The 18506-nt window shown below is 33.9% G+C and overlaps 2 protein-coding genes across 3 annotated transcripts; both read left to right on the top strand.

Moving 5' to 3' along the window:
* Positions 1 to 727: 727 nt before the first annotated feature.
* Positions 728 to 3167, top strand: LOC145599384 (putative inactive poly [ADP-ribose] polymerase SRO5). Of its 2 annotated transcripts, XM_081655774.1 has the most exons (5): positions 728 to 1281; positions 1641 to 1840; positions 2345 to 2484; positions 2581 to 2676; positions 3066 to 3167. In XM_081655774.1, the coding sequence occupies exons 1-5, from the start codon at positions 785 to 787 to the stop codon at positions 3132 to 3134; spliced, it is 1002 nt and encodes a 333-aa protein (XP_081511900.1). In that variant the 5' UTR covers positions 728 to 784; the 3' UTR covers positions 3135 to 3167. The 2 variants fall into 2 exon arrangements, with proteins under 2 accessions (XP_081511900.1, XP_081511901.1); XM_081655775.1 differs by lacking the exon at positions 3066 to 3167 and having other exon boundaries at positions 729 to 1281; positions 2581 to 2791.
* An 11828-nt stretch (positions 3168 to 14995) lies between these two features.
* Positions 14996 to 16222, top strand: LOC145598669 (uncharacterized). Its single transcript, XM_081655049.1, has one exon. The coding sequence runs from the start codon at positions 15020 to 15022 to the stop codon at positions 15971 to 15973; it is 954 nt and encodes a 317-aa protein (XP_081511175.1). The 5' UTR covers positions 14996 to 15019; the 3' UTR covers positions 15974 to 16222.
* Positions 16223 to 18506: the final 2284 nt, after the last annotated feature.

Genomic DNA, 18506 nt, shown 5'->3' with positions numbered 1-18506 from the left:
AAAATAAATTAATAATCTCTTATTTAATTGGCTACTATTAAGATTTATAATTCTACATGGCGCGCTGAGAAAATTAGATCCTACGTGGCTCTTTAAAAACTCAGAAAAAAAAACTCCCCTTTATATATATATTAGATATTAGATTATTAGGTAAGTATTTTTTATCATGTTTGATTTGGGCTTAAAATTATAAAAATTAAAAATAGTGAATATTTCTATTGTCAATTAGGAAACTAAAATCTGTCAAAAAAAAAAATTAAAAATTAGGAAACTAAAAGTTGAAGGATTTTGTTGTTATTATTATTATTATTATTATTATTATTATTATTATTATTATCATTATTATTGTAGTGTGTAATTATACACCAAGTATTTGCCTTCACATGCAAGTATGAAACTTGTACTGTTTCTAACTTTCTATATATAGTGTAGAACATTAAAACTCCTAATCAATGACGTGTAAATTATTATACAAAAATAAATAAAAATAATCCGACAATTAGGAAATATTATCAAAGTACAACACATCTACGCAAAAAAGGAAATATTATCAAAGTCGGTCATATATGTCGACTTACGTGGCCCCAACGTTTCCTGTTCGATAACCGCCTTATATAAATGCTTACTCGTACCGTCCAAGTCAAACTCGAATTGCATGCATGCCTATATATATGTTCCATTCTACAACAATGTCACAATATCTTTTATAGAATTTGTAACATTTTGTTTAACACTTTAAACGACCAAATACTTCTGTTTTTATCCACAAATATATATTTCATCAATGGATGCTGAGGAAGTTCAATTATTCTACGATGATGATGAGCAACTTTCGGATTGCGAAAGTTGTGTTAGCGGTGAATCTAACGATGAAAGCAATGACAACATTGAAAGATCGTTATTTGGTAAAGATTTGTTAAAGGTGAACGAAGATATCGCGATTTTTGATATTATTGGGCATAAGTTTTTGTCGAATTTGGTTGATTATGATCATGAAAACAAAAGTTGTACAACTATTGCTGCGATTCATACTATGAATTGGAAAAATTCTCGCATCAAGCAAGCAAAGTTTCGAAGTTTTGATAATTACCGCGAAGCATTAATGGGAATTAATAATAGTAACAATTATGAAGACGGTAGTGTTACTAGTTTCATGAAATATGCTTGGTATTGTGATTCAAGAGAACAGATTCAAAGGATTGTTTCTGATGGTTTTGGTCATCATCAATTTCGTAATCGTGCTGGGATATGTTTAGCTCCCCTTAATTCTCTTGCTCAAAGGTAACAACTTGTCTTTGTGAATCTTAAATGCTTTCAAATTCAATATTTACATACTTTAAATATGCCAAAAATCATAAATAGATTAGATTTTAGCATAACTATGTTTTAATTGATATTCCGAATCAATATTTTGCTGGGCTAAATTGAATTGGATTGTGTAATTCTTAATTGGGTTAAAAAAGAACTTATATCTGTGTTCCATGTTAAAAAGTTTAGAACCTTAAACGGCGTAGACCCATATATGACATAAAATAATTCATATTATTGCTTAAACTTTTGTTTATGTGAATAGTTTTCATGTAAGCATATTGATCTATATATTGCATTGAATACTGATTGAATTAATTTATGTTATGCAGTGTGCAAAATTGTATTGTGGACGATGATGGGCTTAAACATGCATTACTTTGCCGAGTTCTAGTCGAAAATATGGGTGATGAATCTGATGATGATGTTGATGTTGTTTCGCCAAAGGAGTATTTTGTTTGGAGTAACAAGATGAATACACATATCTTGCCAGAATATGTTGTTTCTTTCACGACTGTTCTATGCTTGGAGAGTAAGCAATTGACCCACTCTTTTCTTCTTCTTTAAATATTGTTAATTTGTTTTCATTATATTGGCAAAGAAGTGTACAAGTTTTCATACATTGATTGAAAAATAATGATTAGAATTGATATTTGCTAATTGAAATTGTAATTGATTGTTAATTATATATTACCGATTTTTTTTTTTTTTTTTTTTGTGTTCTATCCGGTTCACCCTTTGGGCTAATCCGGATTCGGATCAGTTTTGGGTGGTTAGGTTCCAGTCCCTTCCCAATTATTGTTGCGGAGGATCGAACACAGGTCCTCCCTACCAAGTGTAGTCCCAATTAATACTACACCAACATCCAATTGGTACCGAATTTTATTAAAATGTCGTATGCATATCATAATTGATTTTCATTCGTCGAAACTATATTTTTACGTCTTATGCATATTTGTTAGTGATTTGAAAGTTGAAACAAATTATAATTGTGAATTTGTGACATTTTAATTCATGCGGTTTATTTATTCTTTAGGAGTTCCAAAGGACAAGCACATATGGAAAAAATCGGAAGCTTCTCTTTGGATGCCATTTTCAACTTTGATAGCAGCAATGTCCAATTTTTTGCCATCACACAAGATGGATTCGATTATTGAGCATCATAGGGATTTTAAGGTACATATTGCTTTGTTTTTTTTTTTTTTTTTTTTTTTTGGTTATATTGTTTGTTTTCTGGTTCTAATTTTCTTAGATGATTGCTTATTTTTGTAGGAAAGAAAGATATCACGTCAAGATTTTATAGAAATACTCAAACAACGTGTTGGAAGCGATTGCTTGATCAGAATACTCAAATTTTGTGGAGCAAAGGTAGTGTTTCCTCATCAGAAACGCGCGAGGCATTTATAGATATAGCTATGCAGTTTTCTATATATTTTTCCTTCTCTTATAAAATATTCAGTTCAGCTCAATTCAGTCAATCAAAACAGGCCATTAATTCTTCAATAGATTCGTGGCTCATTAAGTAACAAGTGCAAATTTTTGTATTGTATGGAGAAGAACATGTAATATATGTACGAGGATTTCTGAGTTATGAATCTTATGATATACTCCGTATTGTATTTGTATATTGTAATGCATATTGTATACAAAGTATAATAAATTATTATTATTGGTATAAAGCAAATTATTTATTATTTAGAGTTGCGAAGCTCACGATTTCTTTTATAATTTACATATTTTTGTTTGTTTGTTTGCAGGGAATGAAAAACACACTTGATTATAAATGGAAAAAAGGTTTAAGAGCGCTAGAAAAAAAATGTGGCTAGATGAACTTCGATGGTGGGCAACGGGAGAGAAGATGATAGATAGTTTTACTTTAAATTATAGGTCTTATATAATTTTGTTAATGTTAGTTTCTTATCATTGTTATAAACTTTAAATTGTACTCCGTTAATTATTGAATTCGATAGTTGAATCTCTCTCTCTTTTTAGTTTCTTATCAATTAGGCTTTGACGACCTATAATTATGGTTTGTAATACTAGTACTTTGGCTACTGCGCGTGGTACTTTATATTGATAATGGTCTCCTATAATCCACACTTTTTGAGAAAATTTTGAAGTTTCGGGGCCCAGTGGTAAAAAGTGTTGAGACCCTAGGGGATATATCTCGGGGTCATATATTGCCGTTTGAAACCGTATATGATCATTATATTTTGTCATAAACGTACGTGGTAGGCTTGAGTTTACGAAATCAATGCAAGTTGTGAATGGGTAAAATGACCGTTTAAGGACATATTGAATTGTTCTACCGACACAATTGAACACCTGGAGGGTATTAGGGATCATGATAAACATCTCGGCAATTTTTATTTTCGGGCGAAAAAAGGTCAAAAAATTACAAAATTGAATGCTATAATCCACACTTTTTGAGGAAACTTTGAGGTTTTAGGGCCCGGTTGCGAAAAGTGTTGAGCCCCTAGGGGATATATCTCAGTGTCATATAATGTCGTTTGAAACCACATATGATCATTATATGTTGTCATAAACGTACGTGATACGCTTGAGTTTACAAATCACTTCAAGTTGTGAACGAGTAAAAATAACCGTTTAAAGGCATATTGGACGGTTCCACCGACCCAATTTGCATCCCGGAGGATATTAGGGACCATAGTAAACATCTCTGCAATTTTTATTTCCGGGCGAAAAAAGGTCAAAAAATTACAAAATTAAAGGCTATAATCCACGTTTTTTTACGAAATTTTGAGATTTCGGGGCCCGATGGCGAAAAGTCTTGAAATCCTCAGGGATACATCTCGGGGTTATATAATCCCGTTTGAAACCATTATGATCATTATATGTTTTCACAAACGTCCGTGGTAGGCTTGAGTTTGGGAATCACTACAAATTGTGAACGGGTAAAATGACCATTTAAGGGCATATTGGACGGTTCCACTGACCTAATTTGACTCCCAGAGGATATTAGGGGTCATGGTAAACATCTTGGAAATTTTTATTTCCGGGCGAAAAAATGTCAAAAAAATACAAAATTGAAAACTATAATCCACGCTTTTTATGGAATTTTGAGGTTTCGGGGCCCGGTGGCGAAATTGAAAAGCGCTGAAACACTAAGGGATGCATCTCTGGGTCATATAATGTCGTTCGAAATCATATATGATCATTATAAGTTGTCATAAACGTCCGTGGTAGGCTTGAGTTTACGGAATCACTACGAGTTGTGAACGAGTAAAATGACCGTTTAAGGGCATATTGGACGGTTTCACCGACCCAATTTGACTCCCGGAGGATAATAGGGACCATGGTAAACATCTCGACAATTTTAATTTCCGGAAAAAAAAAGGTAAAAAAAATACAAAGTTGAAAGCTATATATAATCCACGCTTTTAGAGGAATTTTGAGGTTTCGGGGCTCGGTAGCAAAAAGCCTTGAAACTCTAAGGGATACATATCAGGGTCATATAATGTCGTCTGAAACCATATATGATCATTATATGTTGTCATAAACGTCTGTGGTAGGCTAGAATTTACGAAATCACTACAAATTGTGAACGGGTAAAATGACCGTTTAAGGGCATGTTAGACGGTTCCACCGACCCAATTTGAATCACGGAGGATATTAGGGACCATGGTAAATATCTCGGCAATTTTTATTTCCGGGTGAAAAAAGGTCAAAAAGTTACAAAATCGAAGGCTATAATCCACTCTTTTTGAGGAATTTTTGAGGTTTCAGGGCTCGGTGGCGAAAAAAGTTGAGCCCCAAGGGGATACATCTCGGTGTCATGTAATGCCGTTTGAAACCACATATGATCATTATATGTTGTCATAAACGTACGTGATACGCTTGAGTTTACGAAATCACTTCAAGTTGTGAACGAGTATAATAACTGTTTAAAGGCATATTGGATGGTTCCACCGACCTGATTTGACTTCCAGAGGATATTAGTGACCATGGTAAACATCTCGGCAACTTTTATTTCTAGGCGAAAAAAGGTCAAAAAATTACAAAACTGAAGGCGCTATAATCTATGCTGAGGAAATTTTGAGGTTTCGGGGCCCGGTTGCGAAAAACCTTGAAACCCTAAGGGATACTTCTCGAGGTTATATAATACCGTTTGCAATCATATATGATCATTGTATGTTGTCATAAACGTTCGTGATAGGCTTGAGTTTACGGAATCACTACAAGTTGTGAACTGGTAAAATGACCGTTTAAGGGCATATTGGACGGTTCCACCGACCCAATTTGACTCCCGGAGGATATTAGGGACCATGGTAAACATTCGGCACATTTTATCTCCGGGTGAAAAAAGGTCAAAAAATACAAAATTAAAGGCTATAATCCACGCTTTTTGAGGAATTTTGAGGTTTCAGGGCCCGGTTGCGAAAAGCCTTGAAACCCTAAGGGATACATCTCGGGGTCATATAATGCCGTTTGAAACCATTTTATGTTGTCATAAACGTTCGTGGTAGGGTTGAGTTTACGCAATCACTACAAAATGTGAACGGGTAAAATGACTGTTTAAGGGCACATTAGACGGTTCTATCGACCCAATTTGACTCCCGGAGGATATTAGGGACCATGGAAAACATCTCGGCAATTTTTATTTTCGGGCGAAAAAAGGTAAAAAAAAAATACAAAATTGAAGGCTATAATCCACGCTTTTTGAGGAACTTTGAGGTTTCGGGGCCCGGTGGCGAAAAGCCTTGAAACCCTAAGGGATACATCTCAAAGTCATATAATGTCGTTTGAAACCACATATGATAGTTATATGTTGTCATAAACGTCCGTGGTAGGCTTGGGTTTGCGAAATCACTACAAGTTGTGAACTGGTAAAATCACCGTTTAAGGGCAAATTGTATGGTTTCACCGTCCCAATTGGACTCCCGGAGGGTATTAGGGACAATGGTAAACATCTTGGTAATTTTTATTTCCGGACGAAAAAATGTCAAAATTGAAGGTTATTATCCACGCTTTTTTGAGAAATTTTGAGAATTAGGGGCCTGTGGCGAAAAGCCTTGAGACCCTAAAGGATACATCTCGGGGTCATATAATTTCGTTTGAAACTATATATGATCATTATATGTTGTCATAAACGTCCGTGGTAGGCTTGATTTTACGAAATCACTTCAAGTTGTGAACGGGTATAATGACCGTTTAAGGGCATATTATATGGTTCTATGACCCAATTGGACTCTTGGAGGGTATTAGGGACCATGGTTAACATCTCGGCAAAATTTATTTACGGGCGAAAGAAGGTAAAAAAAATTACAAAATTAAAGGCTATAGTCCACACTTTTTGAGGAAATTTTGAGGTTTTGGGGTCCGGTGCGCGAAAAGCCTGGAAACTCTAAGGGATACATTTTGGGGACATATAATGCTGTTTGAAACCACATATGATCATTATATGTTGTCATAAACATCCGTGGTAGGCTTGAGTTTACGAAATCACTACAAGTTGTGAACGGGTAAAATGGCCGTTTAGGGGCATATTGGATGGTTCCACCGACCCAATTGTACTCTCGGAAGGTATTAGGGACCATGGTAAACATTTCGGCAATTTTTATTTTCGGGTGAAAAAAGGTCAAAAAATTATAAGTGTCGGCGCGGCCAAGACCCCTCCTAAGTGTCGACGCCACCCCGAACTCCCGCCCTTCCCCTTCTCAAACCACCGTAGCGTTCAGCCCCTCCCCAAACACTCGAAACCCTAACGCCAACCAGTACCCCCTCCTCCCTGCCAGCCAACACCGACACCCTAGCCACCTATAAAATACCCACCACCCAAAACTTAGCCACCTTCTGAAACCCAACCACTCGAAAACCCAGATTAACTTTTCGAAACCCAACCATCACCCTTGAAACCCTAACCCTAGCCCAAATTGATAGCCGACGACGATGAAGGGGTGGAACGAGGGAGGCGTAGGGCGAAGGAGAGAGAAGAAGAAAGTGAAGGAGAGGAGATAGGGTCGTAGTGGTGGTGGGGGAAAAAAATGAGTGTGGGGGTGTCGGGCTGCTAGGGAAATGAGGGGGTAAGGTTGTCGGCAAGGGTTGCCGGCACTGGGGGGAGGGGTATGGACGGGCTGGTGGGTTCGGCAGGTGCATACTGCCGTGGGTGGCTGCTGGCTGGTGTTTCTTTTTTTTTTTTTTAAATAAATTTTTAATTAGTTATGGTTAACCAAAAATTAAAAAAGTTAGCCAAAATATAAAAAATTGGACACTATTCATAATTCTTCAAAACCTTGGGGCCACTTAAGAGAGTTGGAAAAAATTTCGTCTTCCACGTACAAAAACTAAATCTTTGAGGCCACCGTGTAGAATTTCCCATTTTTTTTAAAAAAAGTACCTTTATAACAAAAAGACCTCTTAAAAGAACCTTCTTTACAAATCTTCCTAGTATTTAATGAGTATACTATTATAACCTTTACATGGTAAATGAGCAGGAAAGATCTAAACCTTTTCCCCTCTTCCCTTTTCACTCAAACTCATCCTACTCTCTAACGACCGCCAACATCATGGCCAGTGGCTTCTTGATTCCGGCACCACCGCACCATTCACCATGGCACCCCCGACATGACCAACTTATCTCTACAACAAATATTTAATGGCACCGAAGAGATTATACAAACATACAATAATGCCATTAAATTAATTAATTAAAGCCGAATCCAAGTTCATATTGAATTGGGCCAAGGAGATAACGCTTTGGCCTTTAGCCCACTTGTTGGGGAATCCAACTTCATATTGAGTTGGGCCAAGGAGATAACGCCTTTAGCCCAAATGTTGGCATATTGCCTTTTCTCAAACCAATATATATAAACAACACTTGTATTGCAAACCACACTTGTATACTCAGGGATAATTGCCCATTTTGGGGCTAATTAGTTGTTTGACTTTTGAACACAAAGGTGTGAGTGTGAATCATCTATAAATGGACAAATGGGAATGTAGGAAACTTGTCTATGTATGGCATCAACATGAAAATTAATTATACTGTGGACCTGTGGTCTACTTAATCCATGACATAATTGGGTTATTATATTGTTAATGACATCCTTAAAATCATAAGTTCTTTTTGACCTAGAATGGATCAACACCTATTCTGCAAGACTTGACACAAGATATTAAATATCTAGTTTATACTTAATTTTGTTGTTTATGTGTAACTTTAGAATGGTTTAATTTGTTCACTTATTGATTAATTTTGTACTTCGTATGTACTCGTATTGCTATACAGAAATTTGATAGTACAATAATGTTTATAGATCGATTGAGAATATCTTTTGTTCACTTATCAATATACAAAGTATTATACAAATATAATCAATAATATAGATGATTGCAATATTGTAGGCTTTACATTAAGCAATCAATAATACGAAGTATGTTGTTGGAGTGCCAACCCAAATCCCAATCCTCGTCCTACAAATTAAAGGAACAGTACATTTTCTCGAGTATATGTATCCGTCGTCTAACTACTCCTTTAGTCCCTTAATTAAATTCATATTTCCTTCATTTATTACTCACATAATAGAGAGAAGTAGGTTTCTAATTAAGGAACGGAGGAAGCATGTTAATAGCCAAATTAGTCTTTAAAAGGTGTTATACTATAAACTCGTGTAGAATTGACTCAAAACTTGTGAAGTATATATGGTTTGAAAAGACTAGTAGGTGGTCGCTTAATTCCTTAACATCCCTCTCGTTTATTTGGTTGCGGATTTATTCTTCACACTTCACATATGTTCCTTTCAATTTTAAAACGATCTTCTAGAAAGGTCAAACCTATAGCCGTCAAATATAATTATTAGGTAAACGATAAGATTTCTAAGTAATGTTTTTCAATTATTCTATTGGTTTGGCAAAATGCATGACAAATATATTAATAAATAATTAACCTATTAACATCACAAATCTTTTTGGCCAAGTTATAAGAATTTCTTGGGGACAAAGATTTGGCATTTTTCATTGACTTTGACATTTTCATAGCCTTATGAGCTGCTCATCCTTGCATTTAGGAAAATGCATCTCATGTTAGCAACAAATAATATTCCAAATAGTTTATTTGATTTTGTGAGCTGCTTAAAATGGCTTTTAAAAATTGCAAAAAAAATGAAAATTAACTCTCCATGAAATAAATATGGAGAGAATCTGAGCAATAATCCTCTAACAACAATAAATCACCCAATCAAAATAATTATATAATAAAAAATACAATAAGATTTTAACAGATCCTCAATCTTTAGCTATATATATTTAATTAATTTGATTTCAAAAAAAATATATTTAATTAATTTTTAAAATAATGAGTAAAGTTTTCAAATAACTTTTTTTTTTTTTTTTTTTTTTAAACCAAGTTTTCAAATAACTTTAATTCTATTTTACAAGTCAATTTTTTGAATACCTTAATTTGGTGTCCACCTAGCTAAAAAATAATGATTGCTTTAATTACTCAATAATTGTTTTATTGAGTAGTAGATGTTGGTATGTAGTAGACATATAAATTAATCCTAATATAACGAATAAAAATTCATATTTAATTTATTCCTTAGTTTAAAGGGAACACTGAATTTCTCCATAGCAACATTTTTGTATTCTCAATACTCAAATTCGAAATTGAAACTTTTATTGATCTAGAAATGCTTGACTATTCTGACATTTTCCCTATTTTTAATTCTTTACCATCTTATCCAATACGCGTACGTGGTGGTTCATTTGGTCTCACACATTGAACAACAATTGAGCATTAGTGGGGTGTCAATTCGGTTAAACAGTTCGGGTTTGGGTTGGGTTTATCAGTTTCGGGTTATAACGGGTCGGTTTATAACGGATTGAAATAATAAGCGGGTCGGTTTGGGTCGGTTTTGAAAATTATCGGGTCAGTTCGGTTTGGTTTTTTTAATTGCAGTTTCTATTCGGATCGGGTCCTTATCGGGTCGGGTTCTAGTCGGTTCGGGTCATAATCAATTTGGGTTGAACTGGGTCGGTTTGAAAACGGGTTTAGCCCATTTAATGTGGGTTTCGGTTAAAAACAGTTCGGGTCTTAATCAGGACGGGTCGTAATTGGTTCGGGTCATAATCAGTTTGGGTTTAACTGGGTCGGTTCGAAAATGGGTTTCGGTTCAAAATAGATCGGGTGAAATCGGGTCCAACCATTATTGTTTCGGTTATAATCGGTTTAGATTGAACTTGGTTGGTTTGAAAACGAGTTTACCCAATTTGAAACGGGTTTCTAATCAAAATCATATCGGGTTAAAATTGAGTCGGATGATTATCGAGTCGAATTAGTCAGATAATGGGTAGGAACGAGTCATGTTATAATCAAGTCAAGTCATAAATAAGTTGGGTTTATCGAGTAGTGGGTTGAAACAGATTAGATCATAAACATATTGGGTAACAGGTTGTAAATGACTCAATCATAACGGGTTACAGGTTTTAAACGGTTTGGTCATAACGGGCTACGGGTTGTAAATGGTTCGGTCACAACGGGTTACGGATTATAACCGGTTCGGTCACAACGGGTTACGGGTTGGAACGATTTAGGTTTATCGGATTTTTATCGGGTTTTAACGGTTTTCGGTTTAAAACGGGTCGGGTTACTATCGGGTTTAAACGTAATCGGTTTGGGTTGCTTTCAGTTTCGGGTTGTAACGGTTTGGCTTGATAACGGGTCGGGTTAGTAACGGTTTGCACAAATTCGGTTTAGTTCAGTTTCGGTTTGGAAAAAATTGGGTCGGGTCAGTTTTCGGTTTCCAAAAAATGGGTTTTAAACAGTTCAGTTCCTTTTCGGATCGGTTCGAAACAGTCGGGTTTAACGGTTCGGGTCAGAAACTGACAGCTCTAAATTTTCATTACCTATTATTTCCATAACTCGCAGGATATATACAATATAGTTATAGTAGTAGGAGATCAAATGAATTATTCATTCATTACAGATTTACAAGTGTTAGGCCAATTGGCATCACACGTGTGACATGCCCTTCAATTGTAGGTAAGCTTAATGTAGCAGCCATTTACGAGTTTCATGTAAAATTAAATTTAGTGGCCAGCTCACCGTCCAATCCCATGCATCATGATTAACTTATGTTGCGTTAGTTATTACGGATTTCTTTTGTTGTCCGTTCATCGAACCTTGATCACATACTACCTCTAAACAACCACCTATTTGCAACATACATATAATGCTCTATTGCTCTCTATACCTCCCAAGTCCGAATCCCGACTGTATATAAGCATTAAATATATTTTGTAAAGTGAAATTAATCAATAAATATTACGAGTAATTGTTAATCTTTTCTCTCTAAACTTGTATGTGTTGGAGACAGCAATCAAATTTATTTTTCACCGAACAAACAAGTTGTGGATTTGATTGCACCTATAATATTGTTGTTGTAAACTTGTATTTAGTTAATTCTAGCTAGTATGTGAAATACTTGAACCCACGTGGAATACTGAATAATCTCCAACTCACATGAATTCTTTCACCTACTTGCTTTAAAATAGTCATATCAGTGATACTCATCAAGTAATGATTTTAATTAGCTAGTTATGGGTGATATTTTTTATAATAATAATAAAAATAAACATTTCCATTATTTATGGATGATGATAATAGATGAACATGGTTCAATAGCTCACATTCCACCTAACCACCCACATAATTGCACACCTAAGTAGTTTCAATGGCTTTATGGCTTTTGTTGGGCTCTGTTGGAATTGCCCTGGCTATCTAATTTACTCGCTATTACATTACTACTTTTACAAGTTGCAACCACATTGATGTAAACCATTCAATTGCATGTGTTTAAATTGATATGCTTTAGGTATATCCATCTTCCTTCTCATGTAGAATTATTAACTAAATCTTTTACTTATATGAGTATGAATTTCTAATGAATGTTAGTTCCACAAATCCAATCAAATTCATTATTTTTCAAACCCCTTTCTTATTTATCTCGAATAAGAAATAATTTATTGTTAATTAACCCTAGGCAGTTATGTGAAATATGCAAATGATTTCAAGATTAATTTAACCTATTATAATACTTGTACTCCTCTTCAGCGACTCTTATCATATTCCGTGCGCATGGAATGGACTTAAATTATGAGCATCGAGCACAAAATGATACAATTAACATTCCCTATATATTCTAAAAATACAATTTATTTGCACATGAATATATGCCATATTTATTTGTCATTGGTTATTCAATTTATAACATATGGATTTATTTTATCTCCATTTTTACATACATCTCTATCGTGCTCACTAATATATCCTTTTATTAGCGATCTAACGATTTTGAAAGGATAATAGTGGAAAATACATTTGTAAAATTGGTATAAATAATACAAGTAATGAGAAAGAAAAGAAATGTTAAGATAACTACATGATTCTTGAACAAGTGGCAAGTAAAATAAAAGTAAAAAGTTGATACAAACATAACGTTCTGCAAATGTTCTAGATGGATCACCAAAACAAAGAAAACTCTGTTCACACATAATGTGAATATCTCCCTTATTAGTTATTAAATTAATTATATTTAATTAAATAAAATTAAATAAACCTTAATAGTTACACCTTGCACATTCAACTTCTAACCTAATCAATAATCAATTAATCATCCTCTCTTCCCCTCCCACCCAAATTGATTCTCATATCTCAACCCCACGTGTCACCGTATAAACGAAGCAATATGTTTTGGAGTTTGCATATGATGATGATTAAGACGTCTACTTCTAAAAGTAACTCTTGCAACTTGCCTTACACACTCTTCGGAAAATTGTACTCCTACTAGGATTTCTTATTAATAATACAATAAACTTAGCTTCAACATTAGACCATTTGTAAATTGTAATATTGATCTTTTATCATACTATTCTTATAATTTGTACTCTTTACCTATCGAGATTTAGACTCGAAAATTCCAACAAAACATAACAAACTTTAAAGATTAAATATTGAGAAATGCATGATATGCAAATCAGTATAATTAATTAATTAATTAATTTATTAATATTTTTCTCAATCTTTCAATTTCTTATACATAGCTCCTAGAAGTATGTATAGTATTTTCCTTAAAAATTTTATTCCATGTAAAAATAACACATACAAGGTATATAAAGAATAGGGGCTTGTTCTCTTCAGCCTAATTTCAATTCAGTTTAGTTCAGCTCAGTTCCAATCAAATCAGCTCAGCGCTTAATTTCCTTCTCTCATAAACAATTCATTTCAGCTCAATTCAATTCAGTTCAGTTCAGTTCAGTTCAGCTTCAATCAGTTCAGTTTAGAAAATCAGATTATGCCCCAAATTGAGAAAACAAAACGGTTTAACTTTCGACTAATTTAACCTCCATAATATACAGAATTCACATGAGTTTGGATCGGATATTTTCCTTTCCTTTCCACAGTTTGTTTGATATGCCCTATCCAAAATTATTCATTGCTTGCTCCCATTTATCTATCTACCAAATTTGCTTAGCTTATCCTATCCAAAATATACATAAATAGGTCATTAGGTAATAACTCATTTCAGATAACTTCCAATGACTATTGAAACTGTCTAACGTCGCATATTTTTTGGTGACGACAAAATAGGTTACTAGTCGATTTATTCATTGATCGAACACAATAAGACTAGGTCATTATCACTCAAAATTACATGTCCAAGTGTTCGAACTATTCCAAAACGGCATAGTATATTGCATATAGGGTGAGCTATATTCATCTAATTGTTACTTTATCCGAACTTATCAAAATTTATTGTATACGTAATTGCAATTAAAATTTGCTTAATCCTAATCCTAATCAATCTTTATACACATTTCGTTCTCCTTAAATTAAACCGGCCCAAAGTATATAAAAAATATATCGCAAAAACAAGCAAAAAGTTTAAACTTTTGAACAATTTATCCTCCATAATAAACATAATTCACAAAATTAATCATTGCTTGCCCCCATTAATTTATCTACCAAATTTGTTTAGCTTATCCTATCCAAAATATCCATATATAGGTCATTAGGTTGTAACTCATTTTAGATAACTTCCAATTAGGCAATTACTATTGAAACTGTTTAATATCGCATATTATTGGAGACAACAGAATAGGTTATTGGTCTATTTATTCATTGATCGAACACAATAAGACTAGGTCATTATCACTCAAAATTACATGTCCAAATAAGTGTTGGAACTATTTCAAAACGGCGTAGTAAATAGCTTATATTCAACTATTTTTTACTTTATCCAAACTTATCAATATTTATCGTATTCGTAATTGTAATTTAAATTTGTATAATCCTAATTAATCTTTACTACACATTTCAATTCGTTCTCCCTGAATTAAATATACTCCTTGTAAAATAGGTAAAGTAAGATAAACAAAACCGTAATTAAACATATGAGAATTGACACAACCCGAGTGTAGTAAATTATTTGGTACATTACTAAAACTAGGAAATCATTGAATATTATTGGTTAGCCGTTCTAAATTCCACCTCTCTTAGCTTAATAACCGCGTAATAATTTTAACAATTTCATCATAGCTTAGCTTGGCTTGTTGTCTCGCGTCATTGATGCCGTCCTCACCTTTTTCATTTTCTCTCTCATCCACCAACCCTCTATAAAACCCCCACTTTACCCACCCAAATCCTTTCAAAAATTAATCTCCCTATTTTCCCATTTCCTCTCTCCTAAAAAAAATGACCACAAAAATGCATCCAACTATTAGCGGCGGCGCGTCATTCTCACTCGCCTCTCAATCACCCAGTTTCACTTCTTACTCCTCCGAAAACATCGCTGATATTGCTGCTCGTGTTGTTAAGGAGCTCAATTTATCTCAAAACGACCCGTTTGATGATGATTATTACTCCTCCGTCACCTTCAACGACGCGTTTCATCATAATACCCCTTTAAACGACACCGTCCAACCCCAAAACGACAACAACAACAATGACGATAACGATAACGATGACGATGACGATGACGATGATGAAGAAGATGAAGAAGAAGAGAGTGAATTCGAGTTTGCGATTTTAACAGGGGAAGAGAACTCATCCCCAATTTCAGCCGATGAGATCTTCGACAACGGTCAAATAAAACCGATGTTTCCAGTGTTCAACACCGATTTAGTTTACGGCGATAATAGTTGTGGTTTTTCGACTAAAACTCCTCCTCCAACAACCATCCGCGTACCGCTGCGGAAGCTGTTGGAGGAGAGGGAAACGAGCGGGAATGGGGCCGCATCGTGTTCGTCATCGGAAGCCGATGATCTAGAAGGGGTCCCACCAGGAACGTACTGCGTGTGGACCCCAAAGAAGAAGGAAGAGGTGTTGATGATGAAGAAGAAGAGTAAATCAACGGGGTCTTCTAAAAGGTGGAGGTTTAGAGATTTGTTACATAGGAGTAATAGTGATGGGAAGGATACTTTCGTCTTTTTGACACCCTCGAATAATCATAAAAGTATCGGTGTCGGTTTCGGTGGTGGTAGTGGTGGCGGAGATGGGAGGAGGAGAGAGAAGACGGTGGTGGTTGGAGGGAGGAAGAAAAGTGGCGTGGAAGCGGGAAAGATGAAGTCGTATTTACCGTACCGTCAAGATCTTGTTGGGTTTTTTGCTAATGTGAATGGGATTAGTCGGACGGTTCGACCTTTTTAAGTTTTGTCCGGAATTAATAGTTACGTTGATGTATGGTGGTGGGTAGCGGTAAATATTTGGGAGTTTTGGGTTGGTTGTAGGCAAATTTTGGGATGACTTCAGTTGTTGTTGACGAGTATTACTATATTCGAATGTAAATATTCAAGATCTTACTTGTTTTTTATGAAAGCCGAATAATAAAAAAATGAAAAATGATGCATGAAAATGCCAAAATTGTTAATGTAATCTTACTATACATGGTTTAATTTTGTTTATTTGATCTGAGTACGTATTTGTTTATGAAGTTTTGAGTTCAACAGATTTTCAACTTTGAAAGTAAGGAAACTGCAATACTATGTTAAAATTTTAACACTTCCAAAATTTCCTTTGCCTCATGTCTAATTTATGTTAAGATTGTTAAATTAACCTCCTATATTACACAAAGGCAAACAATAACTATATGACGTTTAAATGTGAGTCTTAAAATCCTTACAAATTTATTTACAACTTCAGCTGCTAGTTTGTATGAAACACTTCCATTGCATCAAGCTCTAATAACTTGCATGTACTTAGGACCAAGACACCAAGTATCACAGGTTTTACAACATCTAATTTTATCGAACATGTCCAACTGAGCTATAATTTAAAAAGTATGGATAAATTCAATTTTGATTACATCATTATCTCCAACTGTTACCTAAAATATGGGCATACGATGTGATATTAAACTAGTTTCTATAGTGGAATTTTCTAAACCAGGCTTTTTTTAAAAAAAGTTGTAGTAGTGAAAGTAAAAGAATAGTAATTTTTTAAGAATATCTTCATCCACAAAAGTGGGTGAGATAAATTTAAAAAGGGCTGCCTAATTACAGTACTAAACTAATTATCTCTAATAAATATTTAGCTGTCTTGATTTGGACTTTCCACTTCCCCTTTCCCTATTGATTAACCAATTGATGTATAATAGCGAAAGATGGAAAAATAAAGTTTAATGTTCCATTTATTAAATGTAATAATCTTCTTCTTATGATTACGTTTAATTAATACTCGTATGAGAATATACTTAAAATATATATATATATATATATATATATATATATATCACATTTTTCGCATTTGAATATTAAACTTAAATAGATATACTTGTATACAATAGTCTTTGTACATAGGTATATACTTTGTGTTAGATTGTCGGTAAAATTAACCTATATGAGTACACTAAGGGTCTGTTCACTTCAGCTTAATTTCAGTTCAGTTCAGTTCAGCTCAATTCAGCTTCTAATTTCCTTCTCTCATAAAATATTCATTTCAGCTCTATTAAATTCAGTTCATGTCAGCTCCAACCAGTTCAGTTCAATAAATGTGATCAAATCCTAGCTTATAGGGTGCATGCGTGAGAGAAGTGAATAACAAGACCTACCTAAATGAGTGAATTCTACTACAATAACATCAACTATAATGTTGGGTGCGTTGTTATGCATATTGCATACAAGAATACCTTATCAATGAAAAATTCCACAATAATCATTGTTTAAGATATGCACAATAATGATTTTTAAAACAAAAAACATCATCAAGTATTAATTTAAATTTCTTCAAAAAGACCAACAAAAACATTAATACACGAAGTAATTCACAATAGTTGTGTACTAGTCAAATAAAAACGATGCAACTATCCAAAATATCGTCTAAATCACTCATTGCTTCTAATCCTAAAAATAAAAGAGCTCCTACTTATAGCGACTATGACAAAAGGCATAAAATGCACTTAGAAACAAAAAGAAAAGATAAGAAAAGTATGAGTAAAAAAAAAAAAAAACATTATCTATTAACTCTTAGGGAATTAAAAGTCTTTAACCCCTGAATTTAACCATAGATAATGCAAGCTGATTGGTACTAGGCATGCTTTTCAAGTTCTTCGTAGTCATAATGTGTTGAAAGAAAATATCAAAGTTAGATCCCATTACCTTAAAGATGACTTGTAGCTATATGCATTTTTTTCTAAAAAAAAATTAATATTAATATAAAGTGTATATATACTTCGTATATACATATGAAAAAAGAATAAACATGATTTTATGGTAATAATAATAACGATAATATCAGTAATAATAATAGTAATATATGGAGCATATATTTGGTTTGATTGAGTCACTAAGCCGAGACCTCACTAATTATTACATTAAGGAAAATGTTACACATAACCCTAAGCCAAGACCTTCCTATATATTTATGGTTTATTTCATTATTTGTAGCTCTAAGTTCCTAAAAACTACATACTTCGTATATCATAACCCATTAAATAAATAAAATTTGGTTTATATTCTTGCCTTTCTTTTTAGGTAGGTGCCTAGGTGGTGTATCCACAACGTCAATGTCAGACAAATTAAAGCGGGTCTTTTCAGATAAAATAAGAAGAAAATTACTTGGATCATCTAGAAATACATATAGCATCATTCGTATTAGGTGGGATTGAACTTGGATGTCACAAGTTATACTATCTAGATTTTGATAGTGATATCCGTAGATAGAAGATAATGAGCTTGCACATACA

This window comes from Chenopodium album, chromosome 20 (assembly GCF_948465745.1).
Source record: "Chenopodium album chromosome 20, dcCheAlbu1.1, whole genome shotgun sequence".
NCBI classification, from domain to species: Eukaryota; Viridiplantae; Streptophyta; class Magnoliopsida; order Caryophyllales; family Amaranthaceae; genus Chenopodium; species Chenopodium album.
Note: the sequence above shows the minus strand (reverse complement) of the source record. Positions and strands in the feature narration are given on the sequence as shown.

What these genes read in the sequence shown, in the direction of transcription:
- LOC145599384 (XM_081655774.1), top strand. Translation starts at nt 785, where the DNA reads ATGGATGCTGAGGAAGTTCAATTATTCTACGATGATGATGAGCAACTT. An exon ending in CTTAATTCTCTTGCTCAAAG is followed by an intron (nt 1,282 to 1,640) that starts GTAACAACTTGT and finishes TATGTTATGCAG; the next exon opens with TGTGCAAAATTGTATTGTGG. An exon ending in GACTGTTCTATGCTTGGAGA is followed by an intron (nt 1,841 to 2,344) that starts GTAAGCAATTGA and finishes TTTATTCTTTAG; the next exon opens with GAGTTCCAAAGGACAAGCAC.
- LOC145598669 (XM_081655049.1), top strand. Translation starts at nt 15,020, where the DNA reads ATGACCACAAAAATGCATCCAACTATTAGCGGCGGCGCGTCATTCTCA.